We start from the raw sequence: 18,961 nt of genomic DNA, 5'->3' as shown, positions 1-18,961 counted from the left end.
AGACATCGAATGGATTGTAGGGACCAGTTTGGCTATGTTCTTGGGCAGTGTGACTTTGCAGTACTTAATTTGTTGTATTTGTCTGTATAGTAAATTTTAATCAGTCCACCTGTGGGCCTTCAGCCCTGCCCCACCCACCTCCAAACTCCTACTTTCTTAATTATAGTCAGATTTTAGTAATTCCTTTCTGAAACTACCCACAACAATTTGATTTTAATTGAGTTGCAAGTTTACTTGGAATCTCATTATTTCCAAGGCAGCTAATGTTATTGGATCTCTGTTTATTGAAGTTTTACTCTTAGAAATGATTCTTAATTTCTGTGGTACTTTACTTGATCCTATGGACTATGCCTGCTGTACAGTTAGGAACATGTAAACATTGCCCATATTAATACTTTAAGTCATGGGAATATTGTGAACTCCAGATCTTAGTCTCCACTGGAGGAAAATTAATTTCCTGTTCCAGAAAATAATGATTATCATTTTATTTATTTATTTTTGAGACAGAGTCTCACTTTGTCACACTTGGTAGAGTGCCATGGCATTATAGCTCACAGCAATCTCAAACTTCTGGGCTTAAGTGATTCTCCTGCCTCAGCCTCTGAAGTAGCTGGGACTCTAGGTGCCCACCGCAGTGCCCCGCTATTTTTAGAGACGAGGTCTCACTCTGGCTCAGGCTGGTCTCAAACTTGTGAGTTCAGGCAGTACTTCTGCTTTGGCCTCCCAAGTGCTGCAATTACAGGCATGAGCCACCGTGCCCAGCTGTCATTTTATTTTTATTTATTTATTTATTGAGATAGTGTGTCACTATGTTGCCCTCAGGAGAGTGCCATGGCATCACAGCCCACAGCAACCTCAAACTCTTGGGCTAAGCAATTCCCTGCCTCAGCCTCCCAAGTAGCTCAGACTATAGGCAACTGCCGCAATGCCTGGCTATTTTTTGCTTGATCGTTGTTGTTAGCAGGTTAGCAGGTCCAGGCCAGGCTTGAACCCACATCCTTGGTATATGTGGCTGGCACCTTAACCCTGAGCTACAGGTGCCAAGCCTATCATTATATTTTACATAGTTTTTGTTTTTCCATGGTGTTCTATGTCTGTCAGGTTTTTTGAGTATTGATTAATGTCAGGAAGGTTCATTAGATATGGAAAACACTTAATTTCTTCAGGGAGATAAACATAAGCTTTTAATTATGATTAGACAGGTACTACTAGTAGAGGCGCTTTTTGAATGTTGAAACTTTAGTTTTTGCCTTGTTCTTATTGGCAGGTACTTAATTAATTTACAGGGTCTAAGACTTTCAGAAACACTCCAGTTCATCATTTTTACTTTTTAAACCATCACTGATGAGTGTTGAGTATATCAGTTCTTAAACAGTAAGTTGATGGTGTTTTTTTTTAACTTTGACATCAGGTTGCCCTTCCTGCAGATGAAGATTATGTGCCACTTAAACCTCGAGTTGGAAAAGCTGCAAAGGTCTGTACTTTGGATGATAATTTGTACAGTTTTGTGAGACTTTTTTTTAAACATCTTAAAAACAAACTACAGTAGAACCTTTAAGTTGACCACTGAGAGACTGTAAGAAACTGGTCAGCGTACAGAGATGGTCAACGTAAGGAACTAGGCTTATTATACTGATAGGTACATGTGGTGGATTTCCTGTCTATGAAAATAGGTCAGCTTGAGTTGGCCAGTGTAGAGAGTTGGTCAACTATGGAGGTTCTAGTGGGGATGAGATTCTTATACTTCCACATGTGTATATGTAGGTAGTATGTATCAAGAAGTAGCCAACTGGAGCCACATATATAGTGAGAATCAGATTAAGTAACCCTGGTGGAAACCACCCATGATGTAACAAGATTTTAAAATATTAAAATAATATTGTCAGCCTTTTAAAAAATGTAGTGAAAGTTATCAGCTTTTCTCTAGGTGATAAATGCATGTATACAAGTTTTGCCTATAGTTGAAGCAAGCTTTTAGTGAAACCCAAACTTTGTACTTTTACTGGAAGAGTTTGAAGTTCTGATAGATCTTAAAAGGTTTAACAGATTTTTAAGATCAAATTTTCTAAGTAATCTCTTAAGTAAAAAAGCCAATATGGTATAATAAGCATAAACTCTTTAAGTCTAATAGATGTATTTTTCTGACTCTGCTGAATGAACTTAGTGAGCGACTTCATGTTTCAGAACTTCAGGGTTCCTATCTATGAAAAGAAATATCTGGTAGTGGTTATGGTAAAAATGAATAATGATATATAGAAAACATTGTACAGTGCCTACCACACACAGAGTGTGTTTTTGGTAAATGGTAAAGATTATTAATAATATATGTACAAACAATGTGACAATTGAAAGATACAGAATTAACTTATGCTGTCTGGATAAAAAAGTCTTTTATTCTTTCTAATTTTCACTAGTGGGTGGTATGTTTTCTAAATACAGTGGCAAAAGAATGCTCCCAGAATACTTTTGGAAGTAAACTCTTTTGATTTTAAGTATGCTCTGATATAGTTAGGTATTTTCATGCAGATATTAATATTTTATTTTTATAGGAATACCCATTTATTCTTGATGCTTTTCAAAGAGAAGCTATTCAGTGTGTTGATAATAATCAGTCTGTTTTAGTGTCTGCACATACATCAGCAGGAAAAACTGTGTGCGCTGAGTAAGTAGCTCTCTTTTTAAGTGAAATCTTATTACCTTATTAAATTACCCTATTTCTTATTCTTTAAAAGTTTTCTTTTTTTCTGTTTAATTTCTGCAAATAAAGATAGTTTTACATTCTCTATTTGAATAACTTTAATTTTTTTAAAATCTTATTTACCTCCAGTGTAATGTTCAAGTTTATTCTTACCTTATTCTGATATTAGGGGGAAAAAACTCAGTTTTTTATCATTAAGCATATTACCTGTGAATTTTTCATAAGTTTTGTGGAAATTCTCCTCTGTCCTTAGTTTGCAGAGATTTTTATATATGTATATGTTTGTATATGTATATGCACATAATATGTTAATATTTAGATACTGGAATTTGTCAAATGATTTTTTTTTTTTTTGCATCTAATGAAATTATTTTTTTGTTCTGCTAGAGTTATGAATTACATTGATTGGTTTTTAAATGACAAACCTGACATAAACTTCACTTGGTCTGGTTGTATAACTTTATTACATATTATATTGGATTGGTTTTGTTAAGAATTTTTACATCTGTGTTCAGAGGGGGTGTTAGTTTTTAGTTTTAGTATATGTTTTTCTAGTTTGGTACGACGGTTATATCTCTTTTTTCCTAATCAATCTGGTTAGATGTTTTATCAGTTAGGTCTCCCCCCCCCCCCAAAAAAAACAGCTTTCGCTTTCACTGATTTTTCTGTTCTGTTTTCCATTTCATTGGTTTTTTACTCTGATCTTTATTTTGTTTCTTCTGCTTACTTTGGACTGCATTTTCTTTTCTTTTTCTAACCTCTTAAGAAGAAAGGGGAGGTAACTGATTTGGGACTAATTTTTCTAACATATACATTTAGTCGTGGAAATTTTCCTGTATAGTTGCATCCCACAAATTTTGTTATGTTTGATTTGATATGTTTTTTGAGACAGAGTCTCACTCTGTTGGCCTGGGTAGAATACCATGGCGTCATAGCTCCCAGAAACCTTAAACTCTAAGGCTCATGTGATCCTCTTGCCTCCGGCCACAAGGCCTGGCTAGACTTTCTGTTTTTAGTAAAGGTGGGATCTCAACCTCTGCTTGCTTCCAGCTGGTGACCCACCTTTACCTCCCAGATTGCTAGGATTACAGGCTTGAGCCACTGTGCCCATCCTCAATTTGATAGGTTTTTAAAATAATTTAATAAGTCACAATAAGTTACGTTTGATTTATTTTTCTGTATGGTATCATTTTCCTTCTATCTGAAGAAATTCCTTTAGCATTTATCATAGGGCAAGTCTCCTGATGAAAAATTTTTAACTTTTGTATGTCCTTAAAAGAAAAGTTTTTCTGTTTTTTTTTTTTAATGAAGTCAGAGATTTTAACACCCCTTTGGCAGTGTTGGATAGAACCTCCAATAAAAGAAGCTTCTTTGAGGAAGACAGGCGCACAGTCTATAGATGCATGAAAAAAAAAAAAGGAAACGTCTTTTTTTGATAGAGAATTTTGCTCTGCCACCCTAGCTAGAGTGTAATGGCATCATCGTAGCTCACTGCAACCTTGAACTCCTGGGCTCAAGTGATCTTCCTGCCTCAGCCTCCTGAGTAGTTGGAGGCATGTGCCATGAGGCCCAGATAGTTTTTTCTATTTTTGGTAAAGATAGGCTCTCCCTCATGCTCAGGGTAGTCTCGAACTCTGAACTCAAGCAATATTCTGCCTCGGCTTCCCAGAGTGTTTAAAAACTCTTTTATTATTTTAGAGAGATATGATGGGTGTACAGAAAGTATCCAGCCACGTAATACGGAAAATACAGACATACATAGCTGGATATTTTCTGGACAGCCCTTATGTTGTCCCTTGATATAAAATTCTAATTTTGTTTCATTTAAGACTGCTTTTGACTTACATAGTCTATAATAAGACACTCATTATGATCCTTACTACTTTGTTCCTTTGTACATAATATGTCTTTTTTGATCTGGCTGCTTTTTAATATTTTATTTTTACTTTGGTTTTAAGCAGTTCGTTTATATTAGGTAACATAAAGCTGTCTCACAACTCACTAAATGCTATGTTAATTTTTGTTTGCTTCATTTTTGGGTCATTTCTATTGCTGTGTTTTAAAATTTATTTTTGTGTGTGAATTATCTAGCCTGTTAATTTCATTGAGTTTTTAATGAAACTAAATTTCATGATCCTAAGTTTTCTTTTTCTTTTTTTTTTTGACGCAGAGTCTCACTATGTCGCCCTTGATAAAGTGCCGTGGCATCACAGCTTAGAGCAACCTCAAACTCTTGGGCTTAAGTGATTCTCTAGTTTCAGCCTCCCAAGTAGCTGGGACTTACAGCGGCCCGCCACAATGCCCAGCTAATTTTTGTTATGGTTGTCATTGTTGTTTAGCTGACCTGGGCTGGGTTTGAACCTGCCAGCCTCTGTGTATGTGGCTGGCGCCATAACTACTGTGCAATGGGTGCCAAGCTGATCCTAAGCTTTCATTGCATTTTAAATCACTGATACTATATTTTCTTTGCTTTAAATTTATTTATTTTTGATAACTTCCCTGACTCTTAGATTTTCCTTTAGCTTCTTAAACATATGACATACAGTCGTAAAAGCTGTTTAGTCTTCATGTGACTGCTGCTACTTTCATCTGTGTTATTTCCTGGTCTGATTTGGTGGATTGACTTTTCATTATGAATCAATTATTTTCCTGCTCTTGGGATACTGCTTTATTTGGATGTTTGGCTGTTTTACATTTTGTCACTGACTTTAAGCAATTTAATGATGTGACTTTAACACAGTTTCTTTCGTGTTTCTTGTGCTTGAGTTTGTTAAGTTTCTTAAACCAGTGGATTTATTGTAGCTTTCATCAAATTTGTGGAAATTTCAGCCATTCTTTACTTTAAATATTTAAAACATGCCTCTTTTAAGTTGTCCTACAGCCCACTGATATTCTGTTTGTTATAGATTTATCTTTGTGTTTATTCTGTATGTTATTTCAGATAGGTTCGATTGCTGAGACTTCAAGTTTTTTCATCTTTTTTTCTGCAATATCTAATCTGCTTTTAACACTCAGATGTTTCAGTTTTAAATGGATTGGATCTTTTAATTTCTCATCTTTCTACTTCACATTCTATTAAATCTTTCCTCAACTTTCTTAAGCACATAGAATACAGTTATAGTAACTTTTGTTTCACTTTTGTGTGTGTGTGTGTGTGTAGAGACAGAGTCTCACTTTATCACCCTGGGTAGAGTGCCGTGGTGTAACACACCTCACAGCAACCTCCAACTCTTGGGTTTCGGCGATTCTCTTGCCTCAGCCTCCCAGATAGCTGGGACTACAGGCACCCGCCACAATGCCCACTTATTGTTCTGTTGCAATTTAGCTGGGGCCGGGTTTGAACCCGCGACCCTTGGTATATGGGGCCGGTGCCCTACACACTGAGCCACAGGCACTGCCCCAGTTACAGTAACTTTTAATATCTTCACTTAAGACCAGGTCTGGTAGTTTGCACCTGTGACCTCAGCACTTTGAGAAGTATGGGCAGTAGAATCTCTTTAGGTCAGAAGTTTAAGAACAGTGTGGGCAATGTAGGAAGACTCTGTATCTTAAAAAAAAAAAAAAAATTAGCCAGGTGTGGTGCACCTAGCTACTTGTGAGTCTGAAGGGAAGGGGAAGAATCACTTGAGCTCAGAAGTTTGAGTATATAGCAAGCTATGATATGGCCACTGCATTTTAACCGTGGTTAGCAGAGGAAGATCCCGTCGCATTAAAAAAAAAAAATTCTTGCTTACTGATTCTCTCGTGTCTGGTTTATGGACAAGTTGGCTTTTATTAAATCTGTTTTTGTTTTTCTTTTTTCTTTTCATTGTATTTTTGTGCTTCTTTGCATACTTGTTCCTTTTTTCCCCACTAGATCTTTAGTTGGGCCACACCTGATACTTTTTTACTGCATACCACAAAATTGTGAATTTTACCTTGATTGCTGGTGAATATTTTTGCATGCCTTTATATATGCATAGTTTCTTTCACCTTATCTGGTCACTGTATTATTAGTTCTTAATTCTGTCATCTGTCTTATTTTTGGTTGTGTTTTTATTGATATTTTCCTTTCTCATTATAGATTATATTTTCTTGCTCCTTTACCTACCTGGTACTTTTTATTACATGCCAAAACATTATCAATTTTATCTTGGGTGCTGAATATATTTTCATTCTGATCAGAGAGTATCTGGTCAAAGTATACCTTGGTTTAGTTATGCAGGTCCCAGTTTTTCTCTTTGCACAATTAGAGGAAAGTTTGGGTCTTATAGGGTCATCTCAATGGTATCAGCCAGTTGTAGTTACAGAATAGTCTTTATTTTTTATCCTTAAACACATTATTGACCTTTACCACCAAAGTTGGTAAGGACTCATTGGAGTAAGACTGATTTCTTAGTGCTCCACTCCTTTTCAGAAGGTACCAAAGTCAAAAGCTAGTTTATTCCTGAGGAACAGGTGTAGATCAAGAGTTTTGATTATTTTTAGTTCAGTTTTTTTTAATCTCAGAAAAACAGATTTAATAGTAGTATATTTCTGCATTAAGCATTTAAAGTTAACATGTACAGTTGTTTGAATTCTGACCATTGTCTTAACCTTTCTTTCATTTTTTTCTACAAGAGGAGAGAGATTACCAGTAGAGGAAGTTAAATCTCTGTAACTTTGGCTCGGCGCCTATAGCTCAACCGGCTAAGGCGCCAGCCACGTACACCTAAGGTGGCGGGTTCGAATCCCCAGCCTGGACCTGCCAAAACAACAATGACGGCTGCAACCAAAAAATAGCCGGGCGTTGTGGCGGGCGCCTGTGGTCCCAGCTACTTGGGAGGCGGAGGCAGGAGACTCGCTTGAGCCCAGGAGTTGGAGGTTGCTGTGAGCTGTAATGCCACGGCACTCTACCCAGGGGGACCTTGAGGCTCTGTCTCAAAAAAAAAAAAAATCTCTGTAACTTGACCAAACCAGGGACTGTAACAAACTGGTCTATATTCAGAGGTAGAATTAGGCTATACTGATATGTACGTGTCTGGTCTTTGAAAATAAAGTCTATGGCGGTTCTACTGTGTATATTGAAACCTGCTCTCAAATGCTGGCTAGGAAACCATAAAGAAAATTTTAAGGGTCATATGTTACATGAACTTTTTTCATTTTCATATGTTATATGAAATTTTACCAGGGTCATAGACACTTGGAAATCTGGTGAGGGTTGACATGGAAGACAGTCTGAAACTTCTTTAAAAAGTTAAACATAGAATTATAGTGTGGACCTAGTAATTCTACTTTTAGATATATACTTGAAAGAATTAAAAACAAATATTTATACACAAATGTTCATAGCAATACGAAAAGATGCCAACAATCCAAATGTCCATCAGTAGGTGACTGGATAAGGTGTGGTATATCCATACAATGGAATATTACTCAGCCATTAAAGGAAACGGAGCATTGATACAAGTACATACTGCAACATGGATGAATCTCAAAAACATCATGCTTAGTAAAAGAAACTAGACACAAAAAGTTACTTATTATAAGGATCCATTTATGTGACATAACTAAAATAGGTAAATCCATAAAGGCAAAAAGATTGGTGGATGCCAAGGACTTGTTGGAGGAGGGAAGTAAAGAACCACTTAATGGGTTTTGGTGGGGGTGCAGGTAATAAAATTTTAGAATTATAGATGTAGTAGTTGCACAATATTATGAATGCACTAAATTATACTGAATTATACACATTAAAATGGCTGATTTTATGTTATATGAATTTCATGTCAAAGCAAAATAAATCTGATAGGATACAGATTGTACATTCACACAGGGAATGCTTCATGGATCTCAGAAGAATATTTTTCCTAGGAATGAAAGAACTTCAAGTGAACTACTTTAACTGATAGCTATAGCAGGATGTACCATTTTACGTATAAACCTGATACTAGGATTAACATGTTGATATGAGGTAATTTATGTAATTGAGTAGTTTTCTTGGTCCTGCTAATAATTTTATTCCATGTGAATAACTTTATTGTATTATTTACTTACCATTAAAGTCACCCATTTTAAATATCTAGTAGAGGGAGTTTTAGTAAATTGGTATAATTATTTGCCCCTTACCAGTTTTAGAAGACATCTGATTGTCTTGTGTGTGTTTGCATTCAAATCTACCCCTCCTACCTTGAGCTCTGGGTGAACACTCATCATATTATTGGCTTTTGTAATACTGATAATGAACATTCATGTGCAAGCTTTTGACGGGACATCTGTTATTTCTTTTGGGTAGATAACAGGAATGGAAATGCTGGATCTTACAGCAAATATATATTTAGTTCTTTAGGCAACTGATAAACTCTTTTGCAAAGTGACTGTACCATTTTATATTCCTACCAGTAATTTTGTCCCAGTTTCTCTGTATCCTTGTCAACTCTTGGTATTGTCTTTTTTGATTATACTAATTTTAGTGGGTATGTAGTGATGTCACATAATGGTTTTAATTCACATTTCTTTGATTCGTGTTGAGCATCATTACATGTATTTGTGAATTTTTGGTGAATTATTTCACTTTTATTCACATATTAATTGGGTTGTTAATTTTATTGCATTGTAAGAATTCTTTTTTTTTTTTTTTGTAGAGACAGAGTCTCACCTTACTGCCCGCAGTAGAGTGCCATGGCATCACACAGCTCACAGCAACCTCCAACTCCTTGACTTAGGTGATTCTTTTGCCTCAGCCTCCTGAGTAGCTAGGACTACAGGCACCCGCCACAAAGCCCAGCTGTTTTTTTGTGGCTGTTTGGCTGGGGCCAGGTTTGAACCCTCCACCTTTGGTATATGGGGCTGGTGCTCTACCCACTGAGTCATAGGCTCCACCTATAAGAATTCTTTATTAGGGCTCGGCGCCTGTAGCTCAAGTGGCTAGGGTGCCAGCCACATACATCGGAGGTGGTAGGTTCAAGCCCAGCCCGGGCGTGCCAAACAGCAATGACAACTACAGCCCAAAAAAAGCAGGGCGTTGTTTTGGGCACCTGTAATCCCAGCTACTTGGGAGGCTGAGGCAAGAGAATCGCTTAAGCTTGGAAGTTGGAGGTTGCTGTGAGCTGTGATGCCACAGCACTTTCCCACAGGCACTAAGGTGGGACTGTCTCAAAAAAAGAGAATTCTTTATTAGTATACAAATTTTTTATTTTTGTTTATTTTTTTGAGACAAGAGCTTGCTCTGTTGCCTGAGCTAGAGTTTAGTGAATGTCTGACTTTTTCTTTGTCACTCAGCGTTTATCATATTTCTGGGTATGGTTGTTTTTCAGTTTTTTTCCTTCTGTGTTTATTGAACTTTTTGGGTCTGTAGATTGTTTTTAAAACAAATTTATAGAGTGTTTTATTTATTTATTTGAGACAGAGTCTCACTGGAAATTTTGAAGTTTCCATTGGGACACTTGAAGTTGTCCTGCAGATCTCTGAGTGTCTATTAAATAATAGACACTCTATTTTCTTTCTATCTTTAGATTGGATAAGTTCTCTTGATTTATTTTTTTGTTTACTGATAACATGCTTCTATTTAAGACATGCTCATGAGCCCATCTAGTGAATTTTTCCTTTTGCTTATCGTAATTTTAATCTGTAGAGTTTTTTTCATTTGGTTAGGTTGTTAATAGTTTCAGTTTCTTTGTTGAGATGTCTATTTGTAGAATCATTCTATTTCCTTTTAATTCTTAGAACATATATCATAGCTTTTTTTTTTTTTTTTTGGCTGTCTTCCTAATAGCTTCTTTAGAGTCTGTGTCTGTTAAATTCTTCATCTGTGACCACTTAGAATCAATTTTATGTGACTACTTTTTTCTCTAAGTATGAATCATACTTCCTTGTTTCTTTTCGTATCTTGCAATTTTTGTTAAATAATAGACATTTTAGATGATATATTGTAGCACCTCTGTATACTTTATTTCATGTGTATGTCTTACAATTCATATTTGATAATATTTGGACAACTTTTAATTTTTTTATTGCTTATTTTACTATTTTGGAGATGGTTGGGGTGAATATTATTTTTAATTTCCTCCAAATAGACAATACAATTATTATGGGCAGGAACTGTATTTTAAACAAGGAGGATCTACCACAGTTTTAAGCTTAATCTTTATTTTATCATCGGTATTTAAGCACTTAACCTGAACTTCTTTAAAAACAAAATTACTGTCATTCCATCCTGTTCATAGCTATGGAAGAACTTTTCCATGATGAGAATGTACTGTAGTTTTCAGAGAACTGATTTTAACTATTGTATCAGGAAAAGAATACATACGGATTAAGTTAATTTTGAAACTTGGGGGAAAAGCACTTCATTTTGCAGGGAGTATAAATTTTTTCGTAATTGTTTGTCTTCTGTATATGTATAAACTGACAAGCAGAGGCTCTAAGTTTTTGGAGGGCCATCTGTAGATGTCAATGTTTTACTTGCAAGAAATAGGGTAACCACTGGTAATCTGTTCAGTTTGTGATTAAGTCACATTAACTCTGAGTGACCAGAGTTAAAATGTTCTTACTTTATTCCAGTGGTTCTCAATCCTAATGCTGTGACCCTTTGATACAGTTTCTCATGTTGTGGTGACTCCCAACACCCTGTAGATTGTTTTTAAAACAAATTTCCTTGCTACTTAAGTAGCAACAAAATAATTTTATGGTTGTGTTATTATTTTAATTTGTTTTCATATTTTTAGGTATGCCATTGCACTGGCCTTAAGGGAAAAACAGCGTGTAATATTTACCAGCCCAATTAAAGCTCTGAGTAACCAAAAATACCGTGAAATGTATGAAGAATTTCAAGATGTTGGTCTGATGACAGGAGACGTTACTATTAATCCTACAGCATCTTGTCTTGTTATGACCACAGAGGTAATTTATACAGAGCCCACCTGACTTTTCCTTTTTAGTTTCATTAATCTGTCCATTCAATTTGAACATGTAATGTTTTTTGCTTGCTCTTTTTAGATAAAATATAGTACTTTGTTTTCTGAGTAGACTTATATGAAATGAATAAATTTATCTTTGAATGTTTTAGTAACACTATATTTATAAATTACCAATATTTCTGATATTTGTCTTCTAACAGATACTTTGTTCTTTAGTTATTTTTAAAGGCTTATTACTGTCAATGACATGAAAATATTTTATTGGTTTTATTTGAATAGTTATCAGTATTTGAATACATAGTTTCACATATTTAGTGACTCTGTTTCATGTGATTTATTTTTTCTACCTTTGAGTGTTGATACAAGTAGATAAGTAAAGAATGTAGTATTATGTTTAGCTTTCCCTTATCACTATTAACTTTTGCATGTATGCAAACTTACAGCATCTTAAGTTTTGGACATGACTGGCTATCTTGACTATTTTTATACATACTTTAGTTATATATTTGTGTTTTACAAAAGTATAGTACAGTAGTGAGTATACATAGCTTCTTAGCTCACTTTTCATTTGGGTGCTCTGTGTAAGTTTATTTTCTGTTCTTAAAACTTCTTTCCATCTGTCAAAGATTCTAACACTGAAAATTAAGATAAATATTGCTAGGAAAAACTCATCCTGTGAATACTAAAGACAGAAGAAATTAGACAAAGAGCATGGGATTCAATGTTTTATATACAGGATAATTTAAGTTGCTCTCATATTTTACAAAGTGTGGATCTTGGAAAAGTGCTGTGCATATAAGGAAATTATTTCATATTCCAGATATATGGAGGCCAGAGGTGATAATTCTCTGTGTGGATTGTATCTGATTAGTAACTGTTTAGAAGTCATTTACTTTGATTTTGTGAGAAAAGGAAGATTATTTGATTTATGAAATATTCTTAAGATCTGTAACCCCCTAAAGTAATTTAAAATTTCTATTTAATAAAGAGTATCCAAAATTCTTTATTAGAGGAAACAGTTTTAACTAATTAGTTGTTATGTTAAAATCCTGCTAAAGAGATCTTTTTCTTTAGATTTTGAGAAGTATGCTGTACAGAGGTTCGGAAGTTATGCGAGAGGTGGCTTGGGTCATATTTGATGAAATCCATTACATGAGAGATTCAGGTATATTCTGCAGTGTTGAGATGTATGCTGTGCCGTAAGCATGACATTAGGAATTTTGAGTGAGAATTTATTAAATTTTCAATTTTCATGTGGCTAGAGTGGTAATAAACAATTGCTTCTTTAAATTGTGGACAACGTAATGTACTTTTCCTGTTAGGGTTTTATTCAAGAACAACCTTCCCCCCACCCCCTTTTGTAGAGACAGAGTCTCACTTTATCACCCTCTGTGGCATCACACTGCTCATAGCAGCCTCCAACTCCTGGGGTTAGGCAGTTCTTTTGCTTCAGCCTCCCGAGTAGCTGGGACTACAGGCGCCCGCCATGACGCCTAGCTGTTTTTTTTTGTTGCAGTTCTCCGGGGTTGGGTTTGAACCCCCTTGGTATATGGGACCGGTGCCATACCCACTGAGCCACAGGCACCGCCCAGGAACAACCCTTTAAATAGTAAAATTTGCCAGATGAGAAAATATAAATTCAAATACAGCAAGTGGAATTAAAAACTGGCTTGCTTTTAATAAAGAAGTTACTAATGCAGCTAATTTTATTTTTTATTTTTATTTATTTATTTATTTGAGGCAGAGTCACACTTTGTTGCTCTTGGTAGAGTGCTGTGGCGTTACAGCTCACAACAACCTCAAATTCTTGGGTATAAGCAATTCTCTTGCCTCATGTAGCCTCCCAAGTGTCTGGAACTGTAGATGTCCACCACAGGCTCAGCTATTTTTAGAGATGAGTTCTCACTCTGGCTCAGGCTGGTCTCAAACTTGTGAGCTTAGGCAATCCACCTGCCTTGGCCTCCCTGAATGCTAGAATCATAGGCATGAGCCTTGGCACCTGGCCTAATGTAGCTGATGTTAAAGAATTGTAAAAACTTATGGCTTGCCAAGTTAAATTTCCTAATTTTTATTAAGTTAGTTTATTCTTATCATCTATATTTCTGTCTAACAAGGGTACAAGTGAACTTTTCTAGAAATAGAATGTAAACGTTTTGACACAATGACTATGCAAATTACATGAAATCTATGTGAACCAGCTTGATGAAAGTGTTTCAAAATGTATGTGAAAACACTACACTGTACTCCCTGTTTGCATTAATGTATAGAGCTATCATTTAATAAAAAAAAAAAAAAAAAAAAAAAAAAAAAAACAACCTATAAATGGTTGGTCACAGTGGTTCATGCCTTTGATCCTTGCACTTTGGTAGCCCAAGGCAGGAGGATTGCTTGAGACCAAGAGTTTAAGACCAGCTTGGGGTAACAGTGAGATCCCATCTTTGTAAAAAATTTTTTTAAAAAATTGAAAATTAGCTAGGCTTGATGGAATGCTTGAATGCTAAAGCAGATGGATTGCTTGAGCCCAGGAGTTCAAGGTTATGGTTACTATGATTGTACTTATCTCCTTATAAAAAAAAAAAACTGTAAATGTGTATTTATAGTTAAAATGTGAGGATTATGAAATGAAAAGGAGCAAAAAGGAAAGATTATATATACCCTTTACAGAAGCCATTATAATAATATAGTGGAAAAGTAAGTGTACTTGGAATTTTGGGGGTGCTGAGAAGGCTGATATTGTCAGACACACTGAAAAGTTTAATGTTTAATATGTACACTCTCCAAGTAGAATTTAGTTTTTGTTTAAATGAAAGCACTGAGTTAACTTGTATTTATGTTAAAAGTAATGCAATTTAAGAAACCATTATGCTTTGAATATTTTACTCTTTCAAAATTTGTAAAATTAAGCTCTGAACAAAGTTGTTTGGGTTCTAAAATCATGAATTTTCGAGGGAGAACTGTCAAACTGATTTTTCTAGTTTTTTTTCCATTTTAATAAAAACTGACTCAACAAAAGTATTTTTCATCTCCAGAGGATCATGAGGGTAATTTGGATGAAAATGCCATATGGAATAGTAATATTATCTTTGACATTTGTTGTTAGAACTTTCTGCAAGGCTAACTGCTGCTTCCCAAAGTGAAGTAGAAATCCTGTCTTGTCTTTGGGGCTCTTGTTATGCTGTTTGAAAGGATTCAGTCTGAAGCTGCTCTTTGCAGTCTGTGTCTGAGTACGTTATGTTTATAGTAGTTTGATCTAACTTTCTACTAGATAGATTTGTGGTGAGAGCTAAGGTTTTGTGGATAAACATTCTTGGGTAAAGTGGTCTATACCACTTTAATTATAAAGCTTCAGAGCATATAATTTTAGATACAGTAGCAAAGTGACATTGTGTATTTATTTTTTTCAGAGCGTGGTGTAGTATGGGAAGAAACCATTATTTTGCTTCCTGATAATGTCCACTATGTCTTCCTTTCGGCTACCATCCCAAATGCCCGACAGTTTGCTGAATGGATTTGTCATTTACATAAACAGGTATTTTTTTTCCCCCCTCTTTTCTGATGACTTCAGTATTCAAAATGTTAAAGATTGGCCTTATTGTACTCTCCCTATACTTTTTGCCTAATGCTATCCAGAATAAAGAAGCCATTTTAGGGCAGCGCCTGTGGCTCAAAAGGGTAGGGCACTGGTCTCATATGCTGGAGGTGGTGAGTTCAAACCCAGCCCTGCCCCCCCCCAAAAGAAGCCATTTTAATGTGAAACTACTTCTCAAAATCAGGTAGCTTATCAAAATCAGTTGACAAGCTTTTTAGAAATGTTGATTTTTTTGTTTGTTTGTTTGTTTTTCAAGACAGAGACTCACTTGGTAACCCTTCATAGAGTACCACAGCATCTTAGCTCATAGCAACCTCAAACTCTTGAGTTCTAATGATCCTCTTGCCTTAGCCTCCCAAGTAGCTGGGACTACAGGTGCCCTCACAATGCCTTGCTGTTGTTTTTTTTTTAGAGACAGGGTCTCTGGCTCAGGCTGGTCTCGAACCTGTGAGCTCAGGCAATCTACCCGCCTCAGCCTCTGTGAGCCAACATACCCTGAGCCTTATCTCAAGCCTAGTATATCTAAATCTACATGAGTAGATTTGGAAGCTCTGATTTTCAAATGTTTCCAACTTGATCCTGGTGATCTCCCTGGTTTAGAAACTATTACATTTACTCAGTGATACTTACGTACACAATAGAGAATTTCCTCTAATGCCTTGATACCAGGAAAAGCTGGGGATTGCTTGAGCAATCTGATTTTTCACATGTAAACACAGTCAAACTTAGTTCCATTCTAGTCTGGTTTTAGTGTCTAGGTAGATTTTTATAAACAAATCCATGCTTACATAGGTTGCATTTATTCTTGCCTTTTTTTCCCCTCTTTTCCCCTCTTTACACCAATATCCTCATGAATTTATTCTTACCTGTTTGTAAGCTCTCTAGATGTGCTATTATAACATTCCCCCATGTTACTTCTGTAGGGTAGAAAGCCAGTGGATCTTCTGGAGGAGCTAAGGTTTTGAAAAGCCTATGTGGGACACAAAATCCCATTTTATTTCAGTGATCCTTTGTATTACCACACTGTTCCATAGAAACAGAGCTCTGTTCTATCATTACAGCATCCCAGGGCCAGGTGATGATTAATTGAGGCTCAGATTGTGTGTTAGGCTCTGTTTAGGGAATGGAAAATTCAGAAAATGGTAGTATAATTTGATAGTCCTAATTTCTCTATATATTTCTCTTTTGCCTAGTTTTTGAAGTATGTTTTAAAAAATGTTTTTTTGAAATGTTGGATTCACAGTTTTATTTCCATAAGGTCTTTTACATAGGTCAAATACACTATTTTGAAGAAATAAAATTTTATATGTTAAATTTTTTCTTTCTTTTTATAGCCTTGTCATGTAATTTACACAGATTATCGGCCCACTCCATTGCAACACTACATTTTTCCAGCAGGAGGAGATGGCCTGCACCTTGTGGTGGATGAAAATGTAAGGGAGTATTTGTCATTCGTACGTTTGTAATGTCATACTTTATTGTTAATACCTTGCTTTTCTTTAATTTTGAAATAGAGAATAGTAGCAGAGACCTTTTTTTCTTTTGACCTCAAGTAGTTTCACAGTTCAAAATTGATGTTTTTTCTTTGTACTTTTTCTTTAAAATGTTGTGCATAAATTACATTTTCCTCCTTTCTCAGTATTTAAAAATGCCTGGAGAACACTGGGGCTCTAGACATGTTCAGATATCTTAATGTTTTGATGTTTTCCAGTTTTTTATTACTTCTTTATCTCTTTTATTACCTTTTACCACCAGTCATTTGAAAAATTTATTTTAATGACTTCTGTTGTCATCATATTAAATTGTTATTATTTGAGGAAGCTTTGTTCATAAAAGTTGTTTGAATTATGGTTAAGTATTAGTGAAGTTACATAGAAAAAAATCTGTGATTCCAGGGTGACTTCAGAGAGGATAATTTTAATACTGCAATGCAAGTGCTTCGAGATGCAGGTGATTTGGCAAAAGGAGACCAGAAGGGGCGGAAGGGAGGAACAAAAGGTAATTTGGAACTTTGTTTTCAGAGAATTTTACATGTAAATTGTATATTCAGATTACTCTGAAAAAAAAATTTTTTTTTTTTTTTAAAGATAGTCTCACTTTGTTGCCCTCCATGAGGTGCCAGTGATACGGCATCACAGCTCACAGCAAACACAAACTCTTGGGCTTAAGCGATTCTCTTGCCTCAGCCTCCCAAGCAGCTGGGACTACAGGCATCTGTGGTAATGCCTGGTTATTTTTAGAGACGAGGTTTTGCTCTTGCTCAGGCTGGTCTTGAGCTTTTGAGCTCAGGCAGGTCTCGAGCTTGTGAGCTCAGGCAATCCACCTGCCTCAGCCTCTCAGAATGCTAGTATTACAGGCGTGAGCCACCACACCTGCCTTTGAGCCTTTGAATATCTCTTTATGTGCTCGTTGGCCATTTGTGTATCTTTGGAGAGATGTCTATTCAAATTCTTTGTTTTAATGTTGGAATTTTTGTCTTTAGGTGTTGAGTTGTAAGTTTTGTTTTCTTTCTTAATTAAATCATAGCTGTGTACATTAATACTAACATGGGGTACAGTGTACTGTTTCTATATACAATTTGAAATACTTTCATCCAACTGGTTAACATAGCCTTCATGTCTTTTTCTTAGTTGTTGTGTTAAGACATTTATATTCTACATTTAGAGAGATTAACATGGACTCTTATAGGATGAACCATAGGCGTGATCCCTCCAGAGCTGTAAGTTCTTTAGACATTTTGGATTATAGACCCTTATCAGATAGATGATTTTTAAATATTTTCTCCCATTATTTTCACTTTACTGATGGTGTCCATTAAAACACACAAGTTTTTCATTTTGGTGGAGCTCACTTCATCTATTTTTTTCTTCTCTTGTGCTTTCGCGCTCATAGTCAAGAATGCTTTGTCTAACTCAAGATCATGAATATTTATATATTTTCTAAGTGTTTCCTACTTTTAGCATTTACATTTACATCTGTGATTTATTTTGAGTTAATTTGGGATGATTTGCTTTCTCTTTTTGCAGGACCATCAAATGTGTTCAAAATTGTGAAGATGATTATGGAAAGAAATTTTCAACCTGTAATTATTTTCAGTTTTAGTAAAAAAGATTGTGAAGCCTATGCACTTCAAATGACCAAATTAGATTTCAACACAGGTACTATATAATTTCAGTATAGTTTTAAATGTCATGTGACAATGAATATCAGGCATACTTTTGTTAATATATTTATCTTTTGTGTATTACTAAGATAGGCAGTTTACCTTATAGTTAACAATAGGTACTTAGCACATTTGTAAAAGCTTTAAGATGCCCTTATAATTTCTTCCTTTTCCTCTTTTCTCTCTTATTAGAAGATATAAGTACATCGCCCTGTGTTAAATTCAAAGAACCCTACTTAGAAACATTAGAATTGTGCCTTTTACTCTTTAGTTACAATAAGTATCATGGTCAGGTTAGAAAGTACTGTGCTTCATTTTCACTAAATTCTAAGCCAGGAAGACTTCCTCTTTGCTTAACTATGCTGTAATTCTCAAATAATGTAATGCAATTTCTACCAATTAATAAATTACATTAACTATAAGTACAATTCACTTAAAGTTAGATAGTAGCACAGTCTGGCTGTCCCTTTAGTGCTGCTATAACAGAATACCTGAGGGTGGATAGTTTATAAAGGGCCAATATTTATTTCTTATAGTTTTGGAGGCTGGGAGGTCCAAGTTTGAGGGACCCACATCTCATGAGGGCCTTGTTCCAGTGTCATCCTACAGTCAAACGCAGAAGGACAAGAGCATACACA

General features: G+C 35.5%; 1 protein-coding gene across 1 annotated transcript in view; it reads left to right on the top strand.

The window, feature by feature from the left end:
* Positions 1–18,961, top strand: part of MTREX (Mtr4 exosome RNA helicase) — an 87,695-nt gene that overhangs the window by 10,703 nt on the left and 58,031 nt on the right. Inside the window, exons 4-11 of the mRNA XM_012812084.2 lie at positions 1,412–1,474; positions 2,550–2,662; positions 11,380–11,554; positions 12,646–12,736; positions 14,976–15,100; positions 16,495–16,593; positions 17,056–17,158; positions 18,187–18,318. Of these exons, the coding sequence (XP_012667538.1) occupies positions 1,412–1,474; positions 2,550–2,662; positions 11,380–11,554; positions 12,646–12,736; positions 14,976–15,100; positions 16,495–16,593; positions 17,056–17,158; positions 18,187–18,318 (901 nt within the window). The remainder of the gene's footprint in view (positions 1–1,411; positions 1,475–2,549; positions 2,663–11,379; positions 11,555–12,645; positions 12,737–14,975; positions 15,101–16,494; positions 16,594–17,055; positions 17,159–18,186; positions 18,319–18,961) is intronic.

Source organism: Otolemur garnettii, unplaced genomic scaffold, assembly GCF_000181295.1.
Source record: "Otolemur garnettii isolate 467f Iridium unplaced genomic scaffold, OtoGar3 scaffold00005, whole genome shotgun sequence".
Classification (NCBI taxonomy): Eukaryota; Metazoa; Chordata; class Mammalia; order Primates; family Galagidae; genus Otolemur; species Otolemur garnettii.
The sequence above is the reverse complement of the archived record's forward strand: the minus strand, read 5'-3'. Positions and strand labels throughout refer to the sequence as shown.